The sequence below is a fragment of the Empidonax traillii genome, unplaced genomic scaffold (genome assembly GCF_003031625.1).
Source record: "Empidonax traillii isolate 1590-97213 ecotype Southwest subspecies unplaced genomic scaffold, ASM303162v1 scaffold667:size605846, whole genome shotgun sequence".
In the NCBI taxonomy this organism is placed as follows: domain Eukaryota; kingdom Metazoa; phylum Chordata; class Aves; order Passeriformes; family Tyrannidae; genus Empidonax; species Empidonax traillii.
In genome coordinates, this window is record NW_020955860.1 from 188,630 (window position 1) to 202,546 (window position 13,917).

The following is a 13,917-nucleotide window of genomic DNA, read 5'->3' on the forward strand; positions in this document are numbered from 1 at the left end:
TCAGACAAGAACTGTTTGGTAAATACTTATAGAGCAAGCTTTTATAGTCAACCTGTGCAAGGAAGAAAACATGGCTCTTCTGGTGAGGGGAAAATGATTGAAATAGAAGAAGTTTTGTTATAAACCTTTTTCCAGGCAGAAAATTGCTCAGCATTTAAAATTTCTTGCATAGCTTTTTATGTATAAACATTTTAACTCAACTTATATTCATGACCTTCAGAAAACACTATTTTTTTCTACCAAGAGCATGAGTCTATTTTTAGCCTGTGTGTAGGTCCTTTGGCAGACTTACTTCCTGAGATGCACAACTGATTTTTTTTAAAAGTTGTTTAAGACTACAAACATTTACTATCAATTATTGAATGCTTTATTTGGGGACCTTTCTAAAGGAACAAGTCCAAAAAATTGTGTTAAAAATTATTGCAAATTGGGTGCCAAGTAGACCTGAATTTTCACAGCTGTTCACAACACATATACACAGGGCAGGCACAGGTGGGTTTGCCTAACTTTCCTCACGCTACGTGTCCTTTAATCTTTGTGCCTGATTGTGACACGTGCGAAAAATATCTTTTGAGAAGATGTAATAATTGTCTTTTTGTACTCACCAAGTTATATCTGGACTTTATTAAAGCAACTACAACTGTGGTAGCGCTGTCTGTGAGGTAGGTGTGTCCAAGAAGGAGTTGAAATAAAATGTGGTTTCACCTAATGTTAGTTTATGGCTGAGCAGTAGCCTGTACCCTTCCCTCTTCTGTCCCCAAGGTAAAAAGAACAGTTTCTTTCGCCCAGCAAAAGATGAATTCCAAGAACTAGATCCAACAATACATCTATTCTATTTATGCTTTATTTTGGTTACCTAAATCCAAAATTAAAACTCTCTAAAAGTGAGCTTTGGATGCACCTCTGTTCAGCAGTTTTCCCAGCTGTCTGAAGTTGCCCTTCTCTATCGGAGAGGGTGCAAAGTCTGAAGGATATATAGGAGAAGGATGGCAGAGATGGGACTGGGTCCGTGTCTCTTTTCTCCAACTGGCTGTCTTCTGTAAGCAAGGCTAGAGGATTTTGCTCAGAAAACACAACTTCTGTATCCCATATTAGAAGACATTTCCTCACATATTGTGTTATCTCATTCAGGAGAAAGTATGGGTTTTAACATACTTTGTACTGACTGGTTCTTTTTGAACTACAGCCCAATTGCACTTTTCAAGCATTGCAAAGGAAGTACCTAGTTTTTATCCAGGGTGCAGGATTCCACTTGTGGTCACATATGTGAATTTTAAATTGAAACTTACAACCCATACTAGCCTGGGCAGAACTGAAATTCATAAATGTGAAGTCTTTGTTCTGCAAAATGTGGTTGTATTACCTTTCAGGGACATGCCTTTGGAAATAGATCTTGAAATAACAGTCATTTGTATAAACAACCTGAGGAGTTTCACCTCTCTAAGTACAATATCATGCAGCTATATATTAGCTTCTGTTTTGCTACATCATCACTAATCTTGAACTGGTTTACTATTTTAAAAGGTTTGGGATTAATTTAGTTATAACATTAGTATAGAAAATCTTTCATTAATGTCATTGTAACAATACTCACACCTTTTATGGCAGAAGACATGTGCTCCTAAGTACTGCTTAGAGCAAAGTTGTTAAAAATTTACTTCACATTGTGACAGTCTTTCTTACCACTTCCTCTTTTTTTCAGATATGCTTTGTAATAAGGAACTGCATAAGTACATGATGCTGCTGTGATAAATTTTAATCTAACTATATAGTAAAACCCTTCCGAGTACCTACATATATGGGGTTTTTTTCCTTCACTTATATTGTGCTAATGACTTTGGAATTTAAAGGTCACTGTAAAGCACAATATGTTGGCTGAAGAAGCCCATGCAATTTTAATAGTGCTTAGCAGGCTGGTGAAAAGAGCAATCTTTAACAGTATGCGTGTTCTGTGGGAGTTACTGCTTTATGATGTGCAGACATTGAAGGAAAAATGCCAGTGGACTGGAAAGTTGTTAGAGCTTAATGATATCCTGCAGTTAGATAAATGCCAAGGCAAACCAACCGTGCTCAATTTCAAGCTAGGATAAATTGATTTTGTGATAATTTCTTTCCTGATTAATTATGAATAATATGTCAATTTGATGATTTTTTCCTGCTATTCATGTAACAGCTTGTCTATGGTAACTTTTCCTTTTCAGTGCACCTCACTTTTGCCCTGAGAACTTTGTGCATCATGAGCAAGTAACAGGAATGAAATGTAGTTAAAAACCTATCTTCTGTGTGGGAGGGTTTTTTGTTTTCCTCTTCCCCCTCCTCTTCCCACCTCCATGACTTCAATTCAATCAAGCATTAACCAACCTCAAAATAGCAAGATATTTAGGGGAGTGTGTTGTTTGGGTTTTTAGGAGATTCTCTCAGGATATCTAGGAATCTGCATACCCAACCACTGGGGTTGGGTACAAGCCTAAGCCTGAAGCGCAGCATTAAGTTTGTTAAGATACTTCAGGTAAAACACAAATTGCAAATGTCAATATATTGTAATGCAGAAGTAAAATGAAAATTGGAGAATTTTAATTGCTAGAAGTTGTGGCACATAAAAAATAAGCTTAGAAATTATTACTTTATTGTAATAATTTAATGTTAACCGTAGAACTGCCCAAGCCATTATAGGTTTCTCTCTCCTCTGATTTCATTGTGTCTTTTTTCTTTTTCTTACAGAATAATAGAATTTACTGTTTGATATGAAGTGTGAGTGTTTGGTCTGTCTTTCAGCTTTTAATGAAATATCTTTGCAGGGAAGAGAAATAACTTAAAAAGAAATTAAGTCCTCCATTTCATGAGATGACATGCTTTGAAGTTTTTGTTATCTAGGCATATCATCTTTCCAACAAGCCGAATTTGACCTAGTTAAACTTAATTTGTCAACTTAGAGTTTTAGAGCAATCTTACCCACCCTGATTAGACAAGTACAGCATCATGAGTTCAACTGCAAACTCCTCATGAAGAGATCTAGTTTGTTTTGTTGAAGTTACTACTTATCATTTAATACTTCATGTAAACTGAAATTGTACTGATAGTGCTTTGGATGCATTTAATAAAAATTCATCTGAGATAACCAGTGTTGCTAGGTTAAGCAGTGGCAAACACTAACTGAACTATGTCTTAAGTTGCTATATGTGGAAGGATTTCCTCCTAATTTAGTTGTGCTGCAGAGGGCAAAACCACTTTGATTTGCTCTCTCTAGGTTTTTTTTTTTTTGTTTACTTTTTTGTGCTGACATATTGAATAGTGTTATATTGTTGGAAGGAGATGATGAAAACTGTTCATGGAATCATAGACTGATTTGGGTGGTAATGGAACTTAACCCCCCTGTCATGGGCAGGGACACCTCCCACTGACCAGGTTGCTCAGTTCCCCATCCAACCTGGCCTTGAACTGGTCCATAATACTGTTAACTTACCACGTGTTGGGTCTTCTCCTGTGATGCTGTGTGATGAAATATCTCATCATTAATTTGTTTAATAGTGCAAATGCAGTAAGGGGAGAATATGTCTCTTGCCAAGTGTATTGAAGAAAAAATTAAATTGATCTCTCAAGTACTATTATGTTATTCTCATTTCTATTTTTTTAGAGAAAGTCCCCATTTTGTACTTCCCATAGTGCTGGAATTAGGCAAAGCGTAGGTTTTGGAAGGGCTGCAGTACACATCATTGAACTGTGCCTGTCTGGTTCTCCCTTTCTAGGGGTATTTTTTTTTCTGTTTCATGTATATAATTTCATAACTATATGTGCCATTTGGTGTCATTTAAATAAATATTTTAAAAAATGCAATTCAGTGGAAATCCACTATAAAATCCAGAGTTTAATATAGTGGAATTGTAGTGAATCTTGTAATTTAAAAGAATATATTAGAATTACAGACCTACACAGAGATTATGTGGATTCAACTTACTTTCTTCCTGATATTTCCTGTGATTAATGGTTTAGAGATATGACAAGAAATCAAGTGTAACGCTTTAGAGATACCAGTAATTGAACATGGTTTATTACTGGATAGAGCTAGTGCTGTCAGTCTGAAATAGTGCTATGTCAGAATACAACAGTTCAAGCTTCCTGCTTTTATTAATTAAATTGTGTGTGTGCATGTGTAACAGAAACCTTACAAGATCTGTCAGGTAATGGGAGAATTTAATATGTACAAAACCAAGATGGCTGATGGTGCCATCCTCACGGGTATGAATAGTGAAGGATTTTACACATACCTACTGAGGGAAGAGAATAATATGTGACAATTCTTGTGCTTTATTTTGGAATTTGAATGCCCAGACACATCTTCCTCTGAAGTAAATAATTTAACTTTATAAACATCAACAATAGGAACTTAATGCTTTCAGCAGATTTTAGTAGTAAAATAATAACCCTTCAAAAGATTTTTTTTTTTTATAGGCAGCATTATTTCAACCAGTAACTTTAATAAACTTGAGGTTGCTGTGCTGATTTCCATTAGCACACTGTGTACACGTTAATTATACCAAAACAAGTGGAGTGTACCTATGCCAGGTATGATGGCATTGCCTGGAGTAAGTAACACAATATTGACAGTAATATTTTTACTTGGGTCACAGTGTAGATAGGGAAGCTGGTTTGGTTTTCAAGACAGTTCTAACACTCCACTTAAAAATTAATTTTAGTTTTCATGCTCAGTTGGCATTTGTACCTCAAACATACATTGTAACAATTTTGATTCTGAATAGTGTTTTGTGTTTGAAAAAATACTGCATTTTTTGAACAACATCTTCTCTTCATTGTGTTCATTCCGTTTTGCAAAGTAATGCTGAATTTGATCAGAAACTGTATTTAGCTGATTGTGACAGAGCCTGCCAGTGTGGATTTAAATAATTCAGTCTGTAGTAAAACTTGCCTGAGTTATTTTCAGGTAGATATCTGATTAATTCTAAATTCCCTGTGGATTTGTGTAGCCCAGAGTTCCATTTGTTTTAAAATAAATACATTTAAGAAAAAAATTCTATGCTTCAATGGGTTTTTCAGATAAGGACCGAAGCAAGTCCTTATAAATAGCAGAGTTCATAAACCGTGGGTAAGAGTCTCTGTGCATTAAGGTATAGATTTGAAGCTGTGCGTCATCAAAGGTGTGTTGTGAGGGTTCCAGCATATTTCGGTTAATCACTTCTCTTACTCTGGAGTCCAGACTGACCTGTGTATTAAAATAGAAAGTCATGTAAATAATAGTGGTGAATAGTACAGGTGAGGTTTTAGGTTTCTTTTATAGGCTGAAAAAGCGATCTTTTTTAGCCATTTCAGCTGGTGTCCTCCAAGAGTGTAAAAACTGATAAATATACTTAGGCAAAATTGACCGTGTTAAAATTTGGAAGCAGTAATATCTTGAGTAAGGATACAGAAATGTCCTCACCGAGGTACCTTATTTGAACAAGACTGCCTGCAATCCCATTATTACTGAAGCCTTAGAGACCAGTAGGTTATTTCCAGACCGACTTCCTGCTCTGTAGTAGAGAGGATTTGCAATTTTTTGTGAAGGTTCATTTCCTGGAGAGCTAGTGCTGCTGTAAAGAGGCTGAATTTGGAGTAAGCAATATGACGCAGTCGGAAAATGTAACCCAGGAAGCTGTTGCTTAATCAAATTCCTGTTAAAAAGCAGGGTGTATTGATGTGAACCACAGGTTCACATCAATTGATATAATTGATATATATATATATAATTTTTTATATATATAATTGATATATTGGTATATAATAATTCCATACAACATACAAGTAATGTAATTTTTTTTTCTACAAGGCTCTAGTGTCTGTAGAAAGACATTAGTATTATGAGAATAACCTAACTAGGTTTAAACAGCCTTTCTATAAGTACGTAAGTATAGCTTGCACCACAAACAATTAAGTTGCAGTTTTGCAAGGATATTGAAAGGTTTAAAATTCCAGCCTGCTTGGCAGTTCAAACTGAACAGAGGTGTCTTTTAAACTTGACATATTTGCTAACAGCAAAGTGATGAGTAGTTTTGAAAATTTTCAGGAAGTCGTTGTTCTATGGCATATTTTGTGAGCTGCTCTTCGAGCGATTTGCAAATAACATTTATTTGTGGTTAATGTGCTTTTGGAGACACGTACACCGCCTTCCTGGTGCAATGAGAAAAGAAACTGATTTGTCCAACAAATAAAATTTAGGTTGAGCAAGGATAACATGATCATCTGTGTGTTTGTGGCTCAAACCGAAAACTCCATGTCAGCATGCCATGGTAGCATAGGATGCGCTTTCTTCCAGCCAGTGAAAGTAGTTTTGACCATTTCACCTCAGAGATGGGTGCCTCCTTCCCCTAAATCCCTACTTGATGGAAGTGGACTGGGGGGTGTGAAAAAGTTCACCCTGACTATTGGTATAGGTATAATATATAATATATAATATATATAATATATATATATTGGTATAAGCAAGTTAGAACTTCTGTGCAAAGCAGCATCAAAGAACATATTAAGAAAAGTAGTATACCTCTTTTGGAGAAAGGATGGAAATATAATCTTCATAAATTAGTCTTGCTTTTTCTTCAATGACACTTTTGTTGGATTCTTGCTTTAGTTCCTCACAGGCCATCCAGAAAAGCATGTTTTCCTCGCTGAATTCTGTTCGTAGAAATTCACGAAAAGCATTTCTGCCAGCTGGTGTAAGCATCAACTTGTCAAATGACTGAGCCCAGGCATTTACTTCTTCGAGAGTAGGAGCAGGGCTTGAGGAGGAAGAAGAGCACAAGAAGAGAGAAATAAATGATTGTTACTCTAGCTATTTGCAGCTGGGAGGCGGTGTCTGCCATCACGATGGAACAAAATCATAAGGTTCATGGAGCTCTGATTCCTCACTGGAACTACCCAAGTGCAACTCTAGTAAATACATTTATAAGATGTTTTTTGAAAGTGAGCTTATCAAAAGCTCTGATGCAGATGATTCCCAGCGCTTTGATGCATAAATTGCAGTTTACTTCTTAAAGTAATTGCAACAAAGAAGTACCTCTGCAACAGCTACGCATTTTTTTCTGTACCTAATAATCCTTGTTGTTGTTAAAAATTGTTAAAAATTGAATGAAAATCTGTATAAAGAAGCAATGATTTAAACACTATGAAAGGTAATGGCTGTATATTACCATTTTGCAGGTGATTTTACCTGTTTGAGCAATTCTGAAGAGACTGTTGCCTAACTCTTGGGAGGATCTGAGCTCCTTTTTATTCTATTGTGTTTGTAAGGCTGAGCACTGCCAGTTAACCTCATTACATAGTTGCTGGGTGGGAACAGGATGTGTTTTCACATTATTTCAGAAAAAAAGGGTTGGCTTTGGTCTGTCGTGTTATAAGAGTAGTTACATGTCGTTACATCCTGCATATAAACAAGGTAAAATATTATAGATCAGACCTTTGAAGGTAAAAAACAGATGACAAGTAGATAATAGGTATTTTTGTATTTCAGCTTATTTACTGAAATTACGTAGTATGGTTTGTTGGATTTGTTTAATTTTAGCTTGACAGAACACTTAATAAAGACCATACCTTTCCTCACAGTTTGGAATACCCTCTGCTTGTAGTTCATGAGATGTTGTTCTTGCTCTCTCTTCTTCTTGATTTCTAACAGTAAGGCTGCAAGGTAGCAAACAAAATTTTAGTCAAGTTTGTAGAGAAAAATTCTGAACACAGATATTAAAAAAAAAAAAACCTAAAAGGACAGTAGCTAATGACAGCCACATTAGCCATAGTTAAGCTCTGACCTTAATTTTACAGTTGTATAAACCTGGCAAACCTGAGTGTAGGTGAATGCTGTTTGATATTGTATCACAAAGACTTTCTACAGAGGGATCATATATCTAGCTTTCTGATGATCCTTATGGGTCCCTTACAACTAGAGGTATTCTATGGATATGTGATCATGGTATTACCACTCCAAATCAGATTCTTGGTCCTCATTGTGCCCCTATGGCTATAAAAGCCAGAGTTCAGAAGCTGGAGACAAGTTTTAACTAAGCTAGAGACTTCTATGTGTGATGTTGGAAAGGTAAACATCTTTCAGAGTTAAGATACAGATGCAGCCAGATTGTGTGGTAATTGATTGCAGCTTTAAGAAAGTTCTAGTATGTGCTTCAAAATGTGAGGCCTGGAGCACGAAGAGTGAATCCATCATTGCTGAATGTTGTTTTGAGTATGTCTGATAGGAAGCACTTGTTTGTAGCATTACTAAAAAAAAAAAAAAAAAAAAAAAAAAAAAAGTTTTGCTTTGTAGTTGTAGATGATTCTTTTTCATTTGAAACTGGATTTGACAAAATACATTTTGTTTTTAGGGAATTCCTTTTTAGGGAATGGAGACTACATTCCAGTATATTTAGGTCTTCATAACTTAGTAAGAAATACATGTGCATAGACACACACATTCATATAATCTGTAAAACTGCTTAAAATATGTCAAGAAGAAAAGGTCCCAGTGAATTATATAACCTGTAATTTATATGAAATGTGTCCTCCAGCTGAAATAAAGCAACAGTTGTTACAATTTGATAAATATCAAACTTAATTTCTTCATTTGTATCTTACCTTTCATCCATGCTCATGTTTTAAGTTTTGTTACCTTAATCCTTAAGAGTCTTATTTATTTCTAATGAGATTTTTTGTTAAACCAGTTAATTTTTCTGCCTTCTAAACTCTTGGCTAAGTCTTCTTTGCAGCCTTACTATTTTACTGAGTATCTCGTTCTCCTGCTTTGCCTGCTCTTAGTCCATAATTTGCAGAGACCTGCTTTTTTCTTTGCCAGGGCAGTCCATGCACTGAAGAGGTAGGAAAGGTTTCCTATTGGAGAGCAGATATTGTGAACAGATTTTTTTTTTTGCAACATCTGAACCATACATTCAAACCAATGAACTATTTGAATTTACCTTTCTAGAAAAAAGTAAGTAGTAAACCTAGTTCTCTATTCTTTTGGGTTATGTAGATCTCAGGCATTTACTACCCTTTTTACTGGCCTTTTTTGTATATGTAAAGTGATACATTATGTATTCCTCACACACAGACAAGCAGCAATATTCTTGTCGGAGCTATTTTTGGATTGAGGGGGGAACCAACAGATCCAACAGAAAGGATTACAGTCTTCATAGGATAATGCATAAAAGGGGAAAAAGACAAAAGAAATAGCAAAAGCTTCCCTAAGAGAACACAACATGTCTCAGAAAATGACTTACGGGCAGGTTCCTTCCCTAGAAATGTAAACAATAAAGAGACTAGTGCAACACTACATCCTCTCAGGATCTGGAAGAGTAACAGGCTGGAGGCTTGAGTTTTGGCTGTAGGAATGAACACAGTCTCTAAGCATCCAGCTGAGAAGCTCATTTAACTTCATTCTAAATCTACTATTAAGAGTATGCTGAATAATGGATGTTCAGCTGCATGACTCATCTAGACTGTTATTTTTATTTTTATTCATAATTTTTCTGTTCCAAGTGCATGGGCTATTTTGAGGAAAGGGGTCTATGAATAGGGAATATAAATAGCTTAATTACGGTTTGTTTTGCATTTCTTGCTACTAGAAAACAATTGTTCTCAAAAAAAAATGAATCGGGAATTATTTTAAAGCTAAAACAAGCTGCTCTGTTTCAGAGCCTGTATTGGTTTCCCAGATGATTCTGAAATGCAAATAGGAGTTTAAAGCATCATGAAATTTGGGTACTTTCACACACCCTAGAGTAAATTGCTTTCTTTGAATTGTTTGAATAGTGACGTGCACAGAAAATGAGCATTCTGGAAAATATCAGGTAAAATGTCAAAAAAGCACTTTATCAACAATTTAAAGGTAAAATGCAGATTTTATGTACTCTGACTTAGATAAACGTGTATTATGTTTTCCTTTTATGGAAAAACATGTTTGTGTAATGAGGCTCTGGACTGAGCCACTTGCAATTGCTCTGGACAGCTGATGAGATGGCACTGGAATTTGTATGAGATGCTTTAACATAGATGTCATTCTTCAAGGTAGCAAACTCTGATCCTGCACAGGCACAGTACTTAATATCTTTTTGAACTCTACCTTAGTTTACCTCCTAAGCATCTGCTGAAAAGCTTTTTAGTGTCAAAGCCAGAGTACTGGGCATTTTGTAAAAAACCCCTCCAAGCAGCCTTTTATTCTTCAAACTGTTCATTGTTTACATTGTCTTGGCTTCTGCTGAGCTGAGTACCAAAACAATCAGCCTGCTCTTCCCTTGCCTAATACCTAATGGTATTCTCCAAAGCATTTGCCACGAGGTTCTATTGGAAAATTGGTGGAATAGATTACTAGCGTGGGCTCTAAGTCTATTTATGACTTCTTCACCTCAGTGCCAGGTTTGCTTGCTCTGAAGTGGTTGAGTGGTGGATGGTGAGTTTATAAGATGCACTCTGCTTGCTGTCAGTGTTTTAGTTGAACTCCTATGGCTGTTTAAGACTCTTTATTTCAATGCAAGTTCTGGTCTCACCCATTAAGCAGATACAGATACAGTATGGGAAGATTTACTTCAGTTTTGAATGAAATCACTTGGATCTAGAGGAGGTGGTGAGAAAGTGAAGGTGAACACATCATTAATTTAAGGAATCAAGTGATTACTTCTCCTTTTTTTGCTTTGATTCCCTGATAGATTTTCTTCCTTAACACCCTGTAATGGGAGTTCTTCAGAATTATTTCTGCTTTACTGCTCATTTTCAGCAAGTACACACAATGTTTAAGGTCTCTGACTCCAAGGATTATCTTCATATGAGTTGCAGGTGCCATGAGTTGGCAGCACTAATTAATGACAACAGATCCAGTTGCCTTCAGGGGGGAAAAGAACAGTGCTGGGCACCTGGTTATTCATTTTCTGACCTACAAATTCTTCCACCGTCCACTATCTCCATTTAACACCCTCAGTGTTGAGTCCTAAATCTAAAACTGTGATACGTTCTAGTATTGCTTTCAGTTTTTAGTGGAAGCCTTGGTGAATCTCAATGCTGAGGAGAACTGGTCCTGCACAAAACACACCTTCCATTGCACAGTATTGGCAACAAATATTGGCAAATATTTTCTTAAAAGTCTGTAATTTCAATGGCAGGGCAAAGAAAGAGTAGACTGAAGTAGAAGGTTGTGCACAGTCCCAGATTTGCAGAATTACACAGGTGTTTCATTTGGCTTCTGTTGTCCTATATACTAGCTATGTGTTCCTTCCCTGCAATTCTGTTCCCCAGAGGTTTTAAGGAGAGGGGTTACCATGAACAGCTGCAGCAACAGCACCAACAAAAGCAGCAGGCATTGGACCCTCGATTTCCTGTGCTGAGCTGAGCCTGTGCAGCACCTGGGGTGTCCTGGGTTGTAGACATCTGCCGTTTGCGCATCTCCGTCCTCTCTGATCCCATGGGCTGCAAGACAGCAAAAGAAGGGGGAAGTAAGAAATCTCTTTTTTTTTTTTTCCTTTTGTTTGCTTTAGAAGTCTTACCAAGAAGTGCAGAAGGCCACAGCTACAAAGGTGTTGAATCCTTTGGAAGATTCACTCATTTAAGTGCTGAGGGGGAAGGCAAAGGGCTGGTGAATTCTGCATATGGGTGGGAATACAATGAGATGGGAGTGGTGATGCAGAGAGCAAAACATACCGGGGAGGGTCTTGAAGAGCTCTTGTCACAGTGGTATATAAGCCTAGGAGTTGAAAAGTGTTTCATGAGGTTTTGACTTTAAGGCAAATCCTAAAGCAAATGTTACAGAATAGAGGGAGTTAGGGCCTCTTTTTTTCTTTTTTTTTTTTTTCCACTCTTTTTCTTACATTTGATTAGCCAGGGCACAGACTTAATGACGCTTGAATAAACACCTGAGCTTTCCTGAAAATCTGGTCTTTGTTGGGTACTGAAGATGTTTCAAACCTGCTGGTTGCCCTTGTAGCAAAGGGGGTAGTGCCAGTGCTCACTTGTCCATTGTAGGTCTGACTACCACAGCTTTTAAAACCAGTTTTTTCTCAAGGAGGAGTCAAGTGCTTCTGTGAACATGAGGAGAAAACACACAACTAGATGATAATAATTACAGTATTTTGGTTGACCCCCAACTGAAGACAGTGTGAAACAATTTTTGATGGATGCACTGTTTGGGTTTTTTTTTTGCGCTGTTCTAGGAAACCTTTTTGGAGCCTGCATTTTGCAGATTATGCAGAGAATTGGTGTTGATGAAGTCCCCTTAAAGTCCCTGTCCCTTTCTGACCTATCTTTGAGCTTCATATTTGCTCTACAGCTCTTAATAATGCTCTCCCTATTATGCTGAGGATTGTGCCATATGTAAGTGACAGATGTCTTTTATAGATGAAATGCCAGCTTGTACAAAAATGAGTCTTTTTTCATTTTATTTGTATTTGACTTTTGAATACATAACTAGTCATGCTCCTATGTCACGAGATCCCTTTGTGTGTAGGTTTGTTTCAGGTTGCTAAACCTTCTTTTTAGGCCATGACAGTTGTAGGGGAATTAAAATTAGCTGCTACAAATTTTGAGTTCTTTTTTAAATTGATAATTTAATATCAGACTTAAATCTAATGAAATGAATACTGGGGGTTTAGAAGTTGCCTTCCTTTCTAAGATGTTCAACCAGGTTTGGGAAATACTGTTGTTGCAACTTGAGGGGGAATGTACAGACGTTGTCATGTACTCAACAGAAGTGTCAGGAGAAGAAAGGAGGTTATTTTATCTGAGTGCAGCATTACATTTTACTGCACTTCGGCTACTGGATTTTTTTTTTTTTAATGTTGAATTTCTTTCTGTCTTACAGAGCTTAGCAGTTTTTGTATTTGTGAGAACCACCCACTCTCCCAAGAGACAAATGCATGACATGGTGAGCAGAAGATGCACCTGTTTTGAAGGAGGAATAAAATACAAGAACAACAGTACAGATAGAAATCATAACCCATACACAGATAGAAATTATAACCCATTTTGAAACTCTGTAGACCTAACTGACAAGCAATACCTGAATGACCAGAAATAGAAAATCAGAAAAAGAACATAGTTCCCCCCTGCCAACCTTTCTCGTTTCAAAATGTGGAAGAATAAGTGTGAAATGTAGAATGAATTTGTAGATTCAAATTTCTTCAGAGTTTCAGATTCACAGGAATAGAATGAATCTCTTAAGTGTTAATTTCCTTCCAGATACCTATACTTTTTTAAATAGAGCATTTTCACAATTTCAGTTCAGAAGTGATAGTATAATAAAGCATTATTGGAAGAATAATATATCTAACACTATTTCCAGCTGTTTTGGACAGTAAATATTAATTATTGATTAGAAAAATGTAGCTTGGATTCAGATGTGCTGTTTGTATAGCCTAATCCATACACTCTTGAGATGTTTTATGTAGATAGGTCACTCATTCATATCTCTAATCCATATTTCAATTGAGCAGATAGTGATCCGAGTAGAAAATTTTGTTCCTATTGTCTGCTTTTTCCCAAGGAGAAAAGTATAGGATGGGGAAAATAGGAAGAATATATTCTTCCTCCCTGCCTCATTCCATCGTGACTTAATTCAAGAGATCTTTCTGGATCCATTGTTACCATTTCAGGTGGTTATTTGGAATTTTCTTTGACATCCTTAATGAAAGAGCAGAATATGTAAGTACCTGCATGGCAAAAACTGCCCAGCAGCATCATGTCTTTGTTTCACTTCTGAATCATGTATGTATGTATGGCCAGTCTCTTCGCGAACGAAGAACCGGGGAAGGTCTTTCCACCTTCCAGCCTGCGCATTGGATTTTTTAGGTGAGACACAGTGTGCGCGGAACTGAGCCCACCCTTTAATCCTGAGGTTCATCTGCCGGGGCCAAGCACGCTTGGACGGTGGCAGTGAGGTCCTCAGGACGTAGATGGATTGCC

At 36.8% G+C, this 13,917-nt stretch overlaps 1 protein-coding gene across 4 annotated transcripts in view; it reads right to left on the bottom strand.

Annotated features, from left to right (window-relative positions):
• Positions 1-4,026: 4,026 nt before the first annotated feature.
• Positions 4,027-13,917, bottom strand: part of RGS20 (regulator of G protein signaling 20) — a 19,756-nt gene continuing 9,865 nt past the window's right edge. For 3 of the 4 annotated variants that reach the window (XM_027899440.1, XM_027899439.1, XM_027899437.1), the window contains exons 2-5: positions 11,282-11,430; positions 7,579-7,665; positions 6,533-6,767; positions 4,027-5,218 (exon numbers count right to left, since the gene is read on the bottom strand). In XM_027899440.1, the coding sequence (XP_027755241.1) occupies positions 5,030-5,218; positions 6,533-6,767; positions 7,579-7,665; positions 11,282-11,427 (657 nt within the window). In that variant the 5' untranslated portion in view covers positions 11,428-11,430 and the 3' untranslated portion in view covers positions 4,027-5,029. Of the gene's footprint in view, positions 5,219-6,532; positions 6,768-7,578; positions 7,666-11,281; positions 11,431-11,661; positions 11,822-13,917 lie in introns of those variants that run through there. The other variant, XM_027899438.1, reaches the window with a different exon arrangement.